Here is a 15,971-nt window from a genome sequence, read left to right on the forward strand (position 1 = left end):
AATAATAATAATAATAATAATAACATTAATTCAAAGGAGTATTTAGGAGTTTTTTAGATCTGTTAATAAGCTCGCACTTCGTACATGTTCGGCTGTTCCTTGTATTTTAGACTGGATAAGACGCCCTTACTAGTTTATTAAACTTTCAAAGCCTGCTGTTACAACTACTGTTTATTAAGAGTGGCATAGTTTTTTTTTTCTTTTTAGGCCAAATATAAGGTTCTTTTTTATGAGTTATTTGACTTTGTAGTTATTCATTTCAGCGTTAACGCAGTCAGTTGTTTAATAAAAAGTACTGCGTGATAACTAGTTTTATTTCCTTAACTCTATACTATGCAATTTTGACATGCTATTCACTTTCTTAATGGATTCTTAATGGATTTGCGAAGAACTTTAGAGTTTTACGTGTTAGGGGGCAATAATTAAGGCAGTTACCTGACATAAACCTGCATATTTTATGGGAAAATCGTGTTTATTTGCATTTTGGTGAATGTAAATGGTTTAATTTTACCTTTATTGCAGATGTGTCGTATTTTGTTTTCACGCTATTAAAACAAAAGGAACATGATCAATAGCTGTTATCGTAATCTAATATCCTTTGATCAACGATCCTTTGATCTCCTTCATCCGACTTCGGATTTTTTTGCGTGGGACGTTGTTTGGAACCTAAAACTATTAGAGGTTGAGTGCCCAACAAGTTTGCGAGCGATTGAACATACACCAATTGCCCTAGACGTTGTTTTAAATCTCCTTTCTTATAGTAAAAGGTTGAGCAAGATTTAAGGACAGAATCAACTCTGTGTTTTTGTCATAAGTTCTCTCGCAATTCCCTGGTACATCTTTTCATTGCAAGGGTAAGAGATTTGCGGCGCGGCTTGCGTTTTTTAAATAACTACGTTTTCCTCTCAACTCAGTTGAGGTGAGTTAAAGCCATTTTTGAACGTTAATCCCAATTCCTTTATTGACACTTGAAACAGTGCAGCAAACTTAGTCCAATAGCAGCATTAGGCGCAAGCTAATCAGAATAAGTCCAGTTGGGTTTTGTGCGCGCGTATGCTTCTATCATGATGTTGAAACAAAACGTTTGAAAAAGAGCAAAATCCACGCAGTCTAGAGGCAACGCCCAAGAATGTGATGGGAAAAAATCATAAAAAAAGAGCATTGAACTAACTTGTTTAACTACGAATAGAAGAATAGTTGCCATTTTGTTGTTGTTGTTGTCTGGGTTTTATGGACCGCGTGTTAGACCAAGTCATTAAATGCGTTGTTCTTTTAGCATACGGCTGACAGTACTTAAAGTGCCCATAACCGAAAAAATTTTCTTTTCTTATCTGAAAGTACACATTGAAAGAGGAACTTCTGCGAAAAAATTTTGCGATTTGAACAAAACATGATTTTTTTTATGATTTTTTAAAGTCTCCGAAATTTGCCGCCATTTTGGTCCACCATTCGTATTAGTCTCCTCTCGGCCGGATAGTATCCGTGACGTATGATGACGTAGCTTCAGGAACTTGTATCAGTTCGGCCTGTTACATCTCTTCTTCCCAAGCCGAGATTTATAATGCCTGAGAGATGCGTTGCAGCGCGTTGTGGCAACGAAAAGGACCCAGATAGGAATATATCCATGCATAAAATTCCATTTTTCGGCGACTTGTGTCCGATTAAAAAGAAAAGGCGAAAGAAGTGGGTCGACTTCGTACTGGAGAGGGGGAAGATGTGGGTGCCGGGGAAGACCTCGTCGTTGTGTTCCGAATACTTTGCTCCAGACGACTTTCAAAGGCCGTTAAGCAAAGAAGTGAACTTAAAGCGGGATTTAAAAAAAGATGAAATTGGGGTTTGTGTTTTCCCATCAATACACGCTAAACGGAAAGGAGAAGATGACGAGCCACCATCTAAAAAGAGAAGGGAAGCGCGAATGGTAAGAAAGTATTGTCACACCTGCTCGAGACATTTCATGTGATTTTTCTTTCTGTGATTAATAATTGGTCCCCGTACCATGAAAGTTAAAGAAAACACAATTGTTTTGCTGTTTTTCACAGATTGCTAGATCTGCGAAGATGTACTCAGTCAAAGTTTAGAATGCTACACGTCTTGCACTGTGTAGTGCTAGTAACCTTCGCGCGAGAGCAAAAAGGAAGAGAACTGTTCAAGTAGACTCTCAAGGTCACGTTTCACATTATCACGAGCTTATGAGTCGTGTTTGGCCTGTCAACGCTTATTTCTTACAGTGATATTTTTAGACAGTGCTCGGTCATAACTCGTGGGAAGAAATCTCACTCGGGCTACTGATTTTGCCGGAGAAAGTTACGAGAAAATATCTCGAATCTCCTGAGAAAGACACTTACAAGCACTAGGACATGTCAGTGACCTGGTATCACTGCAACCTAGTCAGATACTATCATACCGGTTCAGCCCAAAAAAGCATTTTGACCCTGGAGGAAACACAACAGAACGCGGATGAAGGATACACCTACGCTATTGGTTACCTTTGCAGCCAATGGCAAGTTAGTATTTTCGATCCTAGCCACCAGTATTTAAACAGTCTGCTTCGCTCTCTGTACCTAAGACTTTACCATAGTAGCAACTGACGAGGAACGCTATAGTTCCGAAACTGCAGTCTTGCTTAAGAATTCATAGCAGTCGCACAGACGACTGTTAAGCAAAAAACTTAAGTAAATACCTCGGATTTCCCTTTGTAACTCATTTTATGTCAGTTTCTTTGGGTAAATCGCGCTCGAGATTCGACTTTTTAGTTTGAAATGCAATAATTCCGCTAATACGAGACATATGCAAATTTCCTCACTGTTTTAGGTCTTTTATCTGTCAATCAGATGCAATAAAAAGGAAGTGAATATTTAACAACGCGAAAGGGCTGGCGCTTCAGCAGTAAACTCGATACCTCTGAGTTCGAGAGCAAAAAACTTAAGCGCCTTTTGAAATTCGATAAAATAAAATCTTTTATAAAAGAATTTAGTCTTTTAGCTTTAATTTGATATATAACTTGCCTTTATAGCGAAAATACTCGCGCGACTAGAATTTTTTTTCTGTGGGCACCTCGTTTTCCTTTACGGAGACCTTAACTAAGAAAAACTTATTCGAATTAAAAACATTTCATTTCAATAAAAAAAACTGTCAGCCTCTAAAATTCTAGCATTAATAGTAATAATAATATTAATTCAAAGGAGTATTTATAGAGGTTTTTAGATCTGCTAATAAGCTCGCACTTCGTACATGTTCGGCTGCTCCTTGTATTTTAAACTTGATAAGACGCACTTACTAGTTTATGAAACTTTCAAAGCCTGCTGTTACAACTACTTTTTATTAAGAGTGCCACAATTTCTTTTGTTTTTCTCTCTAGGCCAAATATAAGTTTCTCTTTTATGAATTATTTGACTTTGTGCTTGTTCATTTCACCGTTGAACGCAGTCAGTTGTTTAATAAAACTTAAGAGCACAATGCGTGGTGACTAGTTTTATTTCCTTAACTCTATACTACGCAATTTTGACATGTTATTTACTTTCTTAATGGATTGTTAATGAATTTGCCAAGAAATTTAGAGTTTGACGTTTTAGAACGCAGCAATTAAAGCAGTTACCTAACATCAACCTGCATATTTTTATCAATAGTTGCTATCGTTATCTAATATCCTTTGATCATATACAGAGTTAAGTTCACCTGGCCATGGCTGACCACTGAATATTTATATAGCTTGATTATGATAAGAGACGGAACGACCGTGGTATAAGTACTGTAAGTGTGTCGAACTGTATACGAAACATATTAGGGGGCAGAATTTTCCTCCCGCAATTAACAAAACACAGAATAATCCCTCCTGAACTGTAAAGACAACATATCTTCCTCCCGCAATGAAGAACAATTTACCGAAGTGGGAATTTATTCTACTGTTGAACGTTCATGGGATTATCACAATCGTTGCTTTGCTCGGGAGTTATTTCGTGATAAGAGCGTTTCACAAATTTCGGAACCTGCGAACTGCTTCCAACAACATTCTGGTGAGTTTGTCCATCGCCGACGGCTTACTAGCGATTCCCTTGATTCTTGATATCATTCAGTTATGCCTTAAGTATAGTAATGTTGGGCAATGTCCAATTATTCTTAAAGAAGTAGGCGGAACTGTCACCTTGTTTCTCCTTTCGGTCATTGTTCTTCATCTCACCTTAATGAGTTCAGAACGTTTCATCGCCATCAAATTCGCCTTAAGATACCAGGTCATAGTGACCAAACGCCGAGCACGGATCGTTTCCATCGCGATGTGGCTGTGGGCTCTGGTCGTTATTGTGGCTTTTCCAGAGGTGCTTCAGAGGGCAACAGGGAAAGATTTCAAAGAGTTACGCAGACAGATGAAGGCAGACAATAATACCTCCCAAGTGCTCCGCGTCAGATGGCATCTTGTATTCCAAGCTCTGTCAATGTTTCTTGTCCCCTTGCTGATCATTTTATGCTCGTACACCTACATCTTCATTGTGTCCTACAAACAGAGACAACATGTCAGAGAACAGGGCCGCGACATTCCAGGAATGACCACCGTCAAGCATCACATGAAAGGTGCCCACACTCTCGCCATAATTGTAGCGCTGTGTCTACTCAGTATCATCGCTTTGCTGGTTGTGACATCCCTTCGAATTTTCTGGGGCCATCCAATGCTACCGGAGAAGATCGTCTACGACGTGGCCATGTTTTTGAATGCCATATGCAACCCTCTTATCTATGGATGGAAAAATGAAGAATTTAGAAACGCTTTTCGTAAGATGCTGAAATGCTGCTAAGTGGGCTTAGTGCGCAAACGTTGTTAGGCGTCCTAGGCCATACCCAAGATTAACTGTATCATTTTATTTAAGGCAAGACGATACCAACCTCCCTTTTGTAAGCCACTGAGAACAGCTCAAGAGGTTTCTACCTGCTGAATTACTGGACTCAAGTAAAGAGCCGTACGCAGGAACTGTATGGTGTCAAATGTGGCTTATTCATTTCATGTATGATAATTATATAGTGGCACGAATGTCAAATTTTATAACAAAAGTTTCCTTTTGAGTTAAAAATGAAACTAATTATATGTTTTATGATCAGATCTCGTGAAAAAAAAAAAAAAAAACTTTTCAAAGAGGCCCAGTGGAGGACTCTCACTGATACATTGAAAATTTGTCAAAATTTTTATCGTCGGCTGATAAGTGAGAAGGATTTTTGATTAAGAATTGAGACCACAGGTATAAAGTAATCTACTTACCATAGGTGACGCGTGACCTTTTTGCTAGACGCGTCGGTGTCGCGTTACAGGCGATTGAAAATATGAGACTTTGTATGAGAAATAAAATACTGAGATCTGCGAACGCTAAATAACGTTAGATCGAATTTTTCCTTCAATAAAATAAATAAAAAAGACTGCGATATATTCCACCGTGTTTCGGTGTCTGCTTGTCGTTTTACTGTTTGTTTTTTTTGGCTTTATTGCATAACCACTGTTACTCCCTTTATAAGACGAAGTCAAGGCTGGTCACTTCGATCTGGCAGGGTCCTGGACCAGTCGCAACAAAAATGCCGTTTTTTCGCCGAAATTCGAGTCTGCTGCAAATTTCTTCAGCTCCAACCCAAGAGGGAAACCTCCTTTTCCTGTCTAAGAGATCGGCACGAAAAAAGCTTTATAATTTCCCCATCAAATTGAACCATTTGTGCCGGACTTCGAGGCACGTCTGGCTTTCGTCCAGTGCCTGTGACCGCTGTTGCGCTTACCAAGTAATTTGCATTACGACAATTAGCACTTACACGACAGGTGCAAGGGCTCACTTGTTCACAGTGCAAGAGCCTAGTAAACGTGTCATTTCCGCCTTTGCACCCGTCGTGTTTTATGAATACATCGCAGGTAAGTCTTTTTTATTCATTTCATTGAAGGAAAAATTAGATTTAACGTTACTTAGCGTTCGAAGATCTTAGTATTTTATTTCTCCTGGGTTCAAACCTTTCACAGTTTTATTTTATTTCTCATACAAAGTCTCTAATTTTCAACGGTCGCCTGTAACGTTTCTACTTAATCCTTATATTTAAATTTTGGAAACCATTGCTTATGATTTATCCCCGGGGGTTACTCCCTGTAGTGGCCTTAATAGGGGGGTCCGCTCGAACGGGGTACCTTTTCAAGCTTCAGGTATATAAAAGGGTAGGGATTTCACCTGGCTTGTTGAAGTGTATAAAAAGATAGGGAAATCTGTCATTTCGGCTGCTAAAAGGAACCAAAAGGGCTAACCGAGATGCATTTTTTGTCACCCCCGGCTTAGTTATTTTTTCACAATTAAATTGCGGACGGACGGTCGGTCGGTCGGACGTACGGTCACGTCATTACCAAAATTTCTCGGATGGATAGATTACCACATTTTCTTACCCATGGTGCTCCACTACAAATTTCCATGACTAAAAACGTCCTCTTATTGCAATATGCTGAACAAACAGAGCCTTCCTCGTTTATTAATTGCATGTCTACACCCTGTGGCACTTTGGTGTTCCGAATGGGCATTTTTTGTATTATATTTCAAAAGAACTAATTTTTGCCTTCAGTTAAATCTGGTTTTTCTTGTTCTTTTTGTCAACGCGAAGTTTGTGAATCCAAGATGTGTATAAATTAAAAGGCTTCTTTTTTGCTTGGTATAGAATGAAAGGTAGTTTGCTAGTTGGTTTCTTCTAAAACAACAAGGCTAATTGTCCTCGTTTTCTAAAAGTTAAGTGGTCATAGAAAAACTTGAACAAGATAGTGACGCACTTCCCGAAGGAATGCAAACCCTGTAGGCATCTCGTCAGTATAATTCGCGAGTGCGAGCTACGATTGATGCTCTCAGAGCGTATGACAATTTACATGATCCTTCCTATATCCAGCGAGTTTACACTTACCATCGATACATTTTTGAGACTCGAGGAATTAAAAGAACTTTGGAGGGTGTTACGCCAAAACGTGAATGGTTGATAAAAGTAGCATCTGTAACAGTAACATCTATAAACCTGAAGAAGGCTGGTATGGCCAGCCGCAATATTGTTAAGAAAGAACAATACACGTTGTTCTGAATCAGCTTTGCAGTAGTCTCTGGACTTCTTGTTTTTGATAAAAGCTGCTTGAGTTAAGAAGTGGGCCGCAGTTTGCAGCCAGACGAACTCATAACGCCGCTATATTAACGCGAGCAAGACCTGTTACTCGAAGATCCTCTTAACTTTTCGCTCCGGAGCTGGATTTTATTGCCGTATAGGTTTGTTGGATATCAGCAAAATGTTTTTACATTTTTAAAATACCGATTTTTCAAACCTAAAAATCAGCAAAATAGACAATTGATAGAGACTTCCCCAGGGGTCCAGAGGCCCGTTTCTCGAAAGTCCCGGCAACTTTTCGGGCCCGAAATCAAATATTCAAATCGAAATATAAAGAGTAGGGGCGCCGGTCCTGCCTTGCAAACTACTCCATTTTGTTTCATTAACTGATAGTTTTATCATGTTAGCGCTGATGCCCAACTATTAACCTCAATCTTTAATGTAAACGGAGACAGCTTACCGGGCCCGTTAATTATCGGGACTTTCGAGAAATGGGCCCCTGCAGGTTACTTGTGTTTTACTCGCTTCGGGGCCTTCCATCTCGAAGTCAGACATGGCAGACATCGTTTCAGGCGTTTTGTCATTTTTTTCCCTTGTTATTTGACACCAGAAGAAAAATCGTGAACAAGGCCAAATATTTGTCTCGCATGTTCTTGTTTTACCTGTATTGTTCGCAACCTTGCTTCGGAAGAATTGCTTCGTCAAGTCTTCATTTGACTGAAAAGTTTTTTAAATTATGTTTTCGTTTAACTTTAAAATATGATAAATATAATATGATAATTTTAATCGCCTTTTTTAAGCTTAAAAACCACTGAACTGGGTGGTCGAAAAGTCTTTTTCAGTATTAAGCATCACTGTAATCCATATTTATCAAAGAAATTGCTTATTGGTCCCAAACTTCGAATGACTTAAGAAAAGTGGTAAATAACTAAGTTTTGCAGCCATCTTCGGGTGTTCGCAAATTGTTTTCTTTTGGTCGTTTCTTTTCGGCTTAACATGAACACCTGCGCATGTAAAATTGTGGGCGTTCGTTATTATCTGTGTTCCGCCTCTAACTACTTTCGCTGCTTAATAAGTTTTGAATTTGTTTTAAATGTCGCCAGCGATTATGAATATCATTATTATTTTACTACTTAGGGAATGACGTGTTTCCATTTACAATAAAGCAGGACGTGTTGAGCCAAAGTGTCTGCTTCCTTGAATGATAACACTTTGTATTCAGCTGATAATTGCATCTTTACTTTGCTTTTCTTTTCCTTTTAGTGCAAAGAATTGAAAATTTATTTTAAACCGCAAAGAAACAGGTCTGTTGAAAAAATAAACTGACTTAAGAGTCCGTTTGTAATAATAATAATAATAATAATAATAATAATAATGATGATGATGATGATGATGATGATGATGATGATAATAATAATAACCCAGGAGTCATTTCATAAGTACGTTGAGTATGATTGTACTGGTGAACGTAGTCGTGAATAGGACTGTTGTTGTTGACAGTGACTGAGGTTTCGACAACCGGTGCGGTGGTCTCCTTCAAAGTCAAAGTGAGTTGTATCACGTCAGTTGATGGTATTTAATTGTGTGTATTGACCTGATTGGTCAATCGAGTCGCGATACTATTGGTCGTCTGTCAGTTAAGCCGTGATGTTACTGGCTATGAAGACTCGAAATGTCTTTGGTGCGTTTCGATCCGTCTAGTGTCACAGTTAAAAAGACAGTTGTCCAGTCGTTCTCTCGTAGTTAGTTTTCGTCAATCAGTCGTTTGTACGGTGCCGATAACTCTTGACTAATAATAAGAAAATAATCTTAATCATAATTATCATAATCATAATAACAATAAAATAATAAAACAAAAGGAATTAATTCTTTGCAGCGTCTTTATGCCTGGTATAGCAATGGCTTTTAGCTCTAATTTTGCTCGGGGAAACGACAAGAAACATGGTGATTATCTCCAAAAAGATTAGCTCCATAGAAAATCTCTCAGTAGTTCTACAATCCCAAGATTCCTGTTTTACCAAGTCTGAATACACTGGACTGACACTGTTTAATAAGAATTATTCATTTCCCCGTTAAAAAAAAGTCAGTTGTTTAATAACAATAAGAACATAAAAATACTGATAATACGCGGCACGTGATAGCTACTTTTATTTCTTGAACTCTATAGTATGCAATTTTGACATGCTATTTGTTTTCTTAATGGATTTGTAAAGAAAAACTTAAGAGTTTGACGTTTAGAAGGCATTTGTTAGGGCAGGTACCAGATATAAACCAGCTTATTTGTTTGCAAACTCATGAAGATGGAAGAGAAATTACGAAATTTTAGGTTCGTTAAAAAAGGTTTATTATATTAGTCACATTTTATCGTTATTCAGTATTCATTTGTATTTTGTTTGGACGCTATTAAAACTTGTAGGGAACGCTATGAATGAAAGTAAATACCGTTATCTAATATCATAAAATGAGCCGCCAGGTCACCTGGCTATGGCTGCCAGCATTTATTTTGCTGAGTAAGTATGACAAGAAACGGATCAACAGTAGCATTATCACGAGAACATAATAACATTAAGTTCTGACTATAAGGCAGTGCCAAACTTTACCGACAACATAGCTGGCACAATACTCCTCCAATGAACCAAACACAGATGAATTGTTCTGTTCGAAACCATAGCTCACAGAAGAAGACGTGGAAATTTATCCTACAGTTGAACTTTGATGTGATTATCACAGTCGCTGCTTTGCTCGGCAGCTATTTGGTGCTCAGAGCGTTTCACAAATTTCAAAATCTGCGAACTGCGTCCAACATCATTCTGGTGAGTTTTTCCATCGCTGACGGTTTACTGGCGATTTCCCGAATTCTAGACATCATTCATTTGAGCATAAGGTATAATGCTAGTGAAGTAAAGTATCTTTTACGTGTTCCTGTTCTTAAAGGGGTAGGCAGAACTTTCACCTTCTTTCTCGTTTCGGTCATCATTCTTCATCTCGCTTTAATGAGTGTGGAGCGTTTCATCGCCATCAAGTGCGCCTTAACATACCACACCATAGTGACCAAACGCCGATCGCGGATCGTTTCCATCGCAATGTGGCTGTGGGCTCTGGTCGTTACGATTGCTCTGCCAAAGGTACTTAAGCTAATGGGGAAAGATTTCAGAAATGCAGACAGTAATACCTCCCAAGTGCTCCACACCAGATGGCATCTTGTATTCCAAGCTGCGTCAATGTTTCTTGTCCCTCTGTTGATCATTTTATGCTCGTACACCTACATCTTCATAGTGTCCTACAAGCAGAGAAAACATGTCAGAGAACAGGGCCGCAACGTTACAGGAATGCCCATTATCAAGCATCAAATGAAAGGTGCCCGCACTCTCGCCATTATTGTAGCGCTGTGTCTGCTCAGTATCATCCCTATGCTGGCTGTGACTTTCCTCCGAGTCTTCCGTGGCATATCACTCGGAGGTCGCTGCCGTCAAAAGCTACTGAAGCAAATCCTTTACGACGTGGCCTTGTTTTTGAATGCCATATGCAACCCTCTTATCTACGGATGGAAAAATGAAGAATTTAGAGACGCTTTTCGTAAGATGCTGAAATGTTGCTTAGTGCGCCAACGTTTTTAGGTGTTTAAAATGTTTTGTTTAATGCGAATTGGCTACGCATCAAGTACCGGCAGAAACTCATAAGGGGTTCAAACGATACCAAACTCCCTTCGGTAAGCCACTGAAAACAGCTCGAGGTTTCTATCTGCCAAATTACTGGACTGTATGGTGTCAAATGCTTATTCTTTTCATGTTTAATAATAGTATAGTGGCACGAATGTAAGCTGGTCACAGTTTGAGTAAAAAAAGAGACTATGGCTTAAGATCAGATCTAGGGAAAAAGATCATTAAAAAAAGCCCAGTGGAGGACATACACTGACACATTGCGAATTTGTCAAAATTTTTTACTGTCGGCTAAGAAGTGAGAGGGATTTTAAATTAAGAACTGAGACTTAAGATCGAAGAATTGTTGATATGGCTAGGAAATGCCAACGGCGATTCCAGGACCTCCAGCAGTCACCCTTTAACTCCCAAAGGTTGTAAAAGAAAAAGCTGACCAATTTTACTGGTGCTTTTGCAGATAGCATGGGAAAGAAGCAAAATTTCCCCACAAAAGTTTTAAATGAATTTCAAGCATTCTAGTCTCTTAGTATAATGCAATGAATAAGTTCTTTACATTCCATATGCAAAAACAAATCACAAAAACTTATGTACCGTGTATGTACACGGTTCAAAGAAGATCTATTGGGAGCCCGGGGAAGGGGGCGACTTCTATATGAAAGTGGATGGAATATTCGGCGCCTCGCTTAGGATTGATCACGACGGAAACCAATATGATATCTTTACCCATAGAGCTTAATTATTGCGGATTGTGAGTAAAGAAATAACTATGTGAAACAATCAAATGCCCTCATTCTTGCTTGAGTCAAGTAACGACCCAGTCGCCACAGTATTGGTCTCCTATACAATAAAAATTTCAATTTTCCGACGATCATCTTCGTCTCTGTTATTTCGCATTTCCTCCTCCCCCAGGCGGGAAAGGTTCGAAAGAAGGCTCATGTTTGGTAAGTATTGAGTTAGAAGAATGGAAATACGAAAGTCTAACCGAAAGAAATATTTCGATAAATGTGAATTCGAAGAGGTCATGGCCGCCCATGTTGTCTGCCGTTTTGGATCACGTCAAAGGTTCACCAGTAGCTCATGGCCAATTATCTATTTAATGTCAAGTCAAATAAAACGCTGTAACGGAGGAAAACCCGATCGGGATCATTTTAAAATCCTTCCTCCCTCTTGTATCACGGCGGATACGAGTTTGCGTGGTGGCCTTAAAGGGGAGATCCGCCCGAACGGGGTTCTTTGTTAAAGCTTCAGCTGCTGGTATATAAAAGGCGAGGGATTTCACCTGGCTAGTTAAAGTATATGAAAAAATGGGGCCGGAAATCTGTTATTTCCTATGGCTGTGAATCGAAGAAGTCGAGAAAAACCTCCTGGTTTAGTAATTTTTCACAATTAAGATACAGTGAATATACACTGGAGGTGGCAGTTCAAAACGATGCAGCATCCTAATTTAGGTATGTGAAAGGGGACCGGTACCATTTGTCAATAAAAGGGTATACAAAAGGGATTCCTTTTCTGTCAAAAATGGTATACGTAGTATATGAGAAGTTAATCTTTTGACTTCGGAGCGGAGCCTCCCCGTATAAAACTTTGTTGAGTGCTGCCCCGGGGCGATCTATCAGTCCACTGCCGGATGGCTGCTCGATATCAAGAAGGTATTGTCTCTTTCGAAGACAAAGATGAATTACTTGAATATAAGTTGAGTATCCACCTGTTATCTTTACTAAAATAACTGCTTTTCATGACTAAAAACGTTCTCTTATTGCAATATACTGAACAAACAGAACCCTTCTCGTTTGTTAATTGCATGTTTTCCTTGTGACACTTTGTTTTTGCAAATGGACGTTATTCGTATTATGAGGGAAATGATTTTTCCGATCTGCTTAGTTTGGTTTTTCTTGTTCTGAATTAATTTTTGCTATTCTTAGAAATCGCATTAAATTCTTATACTTTTATCTGAGTCAAAAACGGTAAAAACAACATCCGAAAATAAAATAAATGTCGTTTAAAGTATTGTAATTGGTTGTGGACAGTGTTGCTTTTAGTATGGTAGTCAACATCTATTTTGAGTCAAATGAATGGCGTGAATGGGCTATGTATAATTTCGACCATGGAACTAATTTTTGCGGTAGTGTTCTTTTGCGGGAGCAGTTTTTGCGCCGGATCAATCCGCGAGAATATCATAATATCATTATAATATCATCCGTGGATGACAGAGAGTCTTGAAAATTGTGGCTTTCGAATAATTAATTTTGAGCTGTTTTCGAATTCTCTACGATGTGTCAAATTTTCCTGAGTTTTTTTGCCTTGACCAGTCCGATTCCTAACGAAGTCTCATATTTGGCCAGTTTTCACCCTTGTCCCTTAACGGTGCTATAAATTATTTCAATAGGGAATGGTTTGGAAGTTTTAATAGAAGTTGAGGAACCAACTCAATTCAGTCACTACTAAAAACAAAATTTATTCGTTCCATTTCACTCTGCAAAAAGGACTTGCGTCATTGGGTGTTTTGTTAACAATAAAATATTGCCTTTCATAACTTACAAACCTATTACTAAATTAATTGTGGGCATGGTAATTTGTAGTTATCCTCATTTAAGAACATTATAATATTCAATATTCAGCGAAGCGCAGCTGCGCGCAGGCCAGTTTAAATTCAGATAAAAGCAATTGTGAGCGAATTAGAAACTTAAAAGGAGACATTGCTAATTGCAATTCTAAATTTAGCAGACCTGGCAGAGCATGTCCTGTAATAGAGGGAAATGTTGCTACAACGAAACACAGATGAACGTTACCCCTAAAGTTTGTCTTGAAGGCCACGGTTTGACGAACGCCGAGTCTATTATCATGATAACTTTTCATGTGATTTTGGCCGTCGCAGCCGTTTTCGGCAGCTACCTCATGCTCCGGGCGTTCCACAAATTTCACAGTCTTCGAACTGCGTCAAATGTAATCTTGGCGAGTTTGTCCATTGCTGATGGATTGCTAGCCATCCCGTCAGTCCTAGACGTCGTACACTTAAATCTACGCTTTGGAGATGGGCATTGGTCTTGCATTCTGAGTAACATAAGCTCATGTTTCAGCTTCTTTCTCCTTTCAGTTATCATTCTTCACCTCGCCTTAATCAGTTTGGAACGGTCCATCGCCGTGAGATTCGCCTTGCGATACCACATCATAGTAACCGATCGACGGGTACTGATCGTTTCTATCGCCATGTGGCTGTGGGCTGCCGCCGTTTTGTTTGTTGTCCCACAGGTCCTTAAAGCATCCATCGACGATTTCGAACAGTTACGCCAGGCGATGAATAAGTATAGTAAGACCCCTGAAGTACCCCCAAATCGTGACCTGCCTCCTTTAACTAAAGGATATCTCATATTCTTGTTGATAACACTGTTGGTTATCCCCACATCTTCATCGTGTCTCTTAAGCACGGAAGGCAGATCAGAGAACAAGCTGACATCTCAGGATTACCTCATCGAATCAAGCATGAAATGAAAGCTAACCGCACTCTCGCCGTGGTGATAGCAGTATGCCTTCTCAGTATCATACCGTTGTTGGTGGTGACATGCTTTCGCTTTTTCGGGAAGCTGTCCGAGTGTGGCCATCCAGAACGTAGGCCTTACAAGTTTATCGTTTACGACGTGGCAACTGGCTTGAACGCCATCAGCAATCCTCTTATTTACGGATGGAAAAATAAAGAATTCAGAAGAGCTTTTGTGAAAGTGCTGAAATGCACTTAGAACGTTTACATTCCTAGGCAGTCCTAGGAGGAAAGTGAAAACTTTTATTGCTCTGGAAAGCATTTCTGACTGACAAAACTTGTTAAATGGAGTATTAAGTACATGTTAATACGTTAGTAAGTAAAATAGTAAGTAGCTTATTTTAACACTTACTACCTAAGAGTTGAAAAATTCATTCGAATGTGCTCGTCATTGCAATATTTCTAGTGGTTCCAAAAGGAAATTTAAGTGCTGCGAGCAGATAATCTTTGGTAACACGCGTTATATATATTCTATGTATCCTCTCACTTAGGTTCGATTTGTATGTGTTAATAGTAATATATGATAAAACTAATATAGCGCCGTTATCAATATTGCTAATATTACAGCGCTTCAAAATAAAAATATTTGAAAAAAAAAAATGACCGAGACTTCCTAATGTATACAAAGTGTATGAGCCTACCAAAAAAAGTTTTTAAAAAAAATTAAGACAACACTAAAAATGCAAAAATTACCTAGACTACTTAAATCGTAAAAAAAACTGCCTAAAACGAGATTAAAAAGCACATAAAATTACAAAAAAGCTTTCTGAAATAAAATGTCTTGAGTGTCTTTTTAAAAGATGTTACTGAGGGGCTACTCCTAATCGTATAGGGCAATGAAGTCAATAGTTGTAAAATAATAATAATAATAATAAATTTCTTGTTTACCCACGAAGCACATAGGAGTTCTTAAGAACTCGTTTAAACGTGTCACGTTGACGTGCTCTGGAACGTGTCGTTCCAGATAGGAATTTGGAAGTGTTAGTTTTTGAGGAGAGGGGAAAACCGGAGTACCCGGAGAAAAACTTCCTATTCTTCGGAAACCTGTGGTACTTGAGGTAGTCATCTTGAGGTAGTCAGCGTAACCTTTTCATCAAGATTTCCCATCGTTCGGCTGTATTTACGGTCCGTGTACTACGTATGTTTATAATGTTTAATCGACGTCCGATATCTTGCCAAGCAATACAAGTTTAATTGGCCTACTCGCACTGAATGAAGACGAACATTTCGCTCAATGGCAAAATATTTTGTACCTTAAGCGATGTTAGATTCATTGACATCTGTTATCTCGCAAAAAACCTTTAATATATGTTTCTGAAGCTATAATGACTAAAAACGCTCGCTTTTCGCAATATACTCATGGACAAACAAAACCTTCCTCGATTATTAATTGCATGTTTACCCTGTGGTTCTTTTGTATACCGTAAATGATCTAATAGACGCCTGGGACGTCCATTTAATTTTGGGAACCCTGAAAGCGGGGGCGTTTGATAAACAGGATGCGTTTAAAAGAAAGAGGCGTTTATTAGAGAGATCACGTTTACTCGGCGGTGTTGAAGTTTTCCTCTTAATTGTCGTTTACTGTTTATTGCGTCTACTCAAAACTATTTTGTTCCAGGCCGGCTTTATCCATAAGAATTGTTCTGAACAGTTTTTATCTTCTTATTTTCTATTCTGAGCAATTCTCAACT

The 15,971-nt window shown here is 38.8% G+C and overlaps 3 protein-coding genes across 3 annotated transcripts in view; all 3 read left to right on the top strand.

Annotated features, from left to right (window-relative positions):
* The window catches only part of LOC140925964 (uncharacterized), a 7,838-nt gene extending 5,760 nt beyond the window's left edge, over nucleotides 1–2,078 (top strand). Inside the window, exons 2-3 of the mRNA XM_073375782.1 lie at nucleotides 1,550–1,918; nucleotides 2,040–2,078. Coding sequence (XP_073231883.1) covers nucleotides 1,550–1,918; nucleotides 2,040–2,078 — 408 coding nt within the window. The remainder of the gene's footprint in view (nucleotides 1–1,549; nucleotides 1,919–2,039) is intronic.
* Nucleotides 2,079–3,866: 1,788 nt separating this feature from the next.
* On the top strand, nucleotides 3,867–4,787 carry LOC140925965 (adenosine receptor A2b-like). Its single transcript, XM_073375783.1, has one exon. The coding sequence runs from the start codon at nucleotides 3,867–3,869 to the stop codon at nucleotides 4,785–4,787; it is 921 nt and encodes a 306-aa protein (XP_073231884.1).
* Nucleotides 4,788–9,731: 4,944 nt separating this feature from the next.
* Nucleotides 9,732–10,703, top strand: LOC140925966 (adrenocorticotropic hormone receptor-like). The gene has a single exon (XM_073375784.1). The coding sequence runs from the start codon at nucleotides 9,732–9,734 to the stop codon at nucleotides 10,701–10,703; it is 972 nt and encodes a 323-aa protein (XP_073231885.1).
* The last annotated feature ends 5,268 nt before the right edge of the window (nucleotides 10,704–15,971 follow it).

Source organism: Porites lutea, chromosome 2, assembly GCF_958299795.1.
Source record: "Porites lutea chromosome 2, jaPorLute2.1, whole genome shotgun sequence".
Taxonomy (NCBI): Eukaryota; Metazoa; Cnidaria; class Anthozoa; order Scleractinia; family Poritidae; genus Porites; species Porites lutea.

Excerpts from the sequence above, each read along its gene's own strand:
- LOC140925965 (XM_073375783.1), top strand. The coding sequence starts at position 3,867 with ATGAAGAACAATTTACCGAAGTGGGAATTTATTCTACTGTTGAACGTT.
- LOC140925966 (XM_073375784.1), top strand. The coding sequence starts at position 9,732 with ATGAATTGTTCTGTTCGAAACCATAGCTCACAGAAGAAGACGTGGAAA.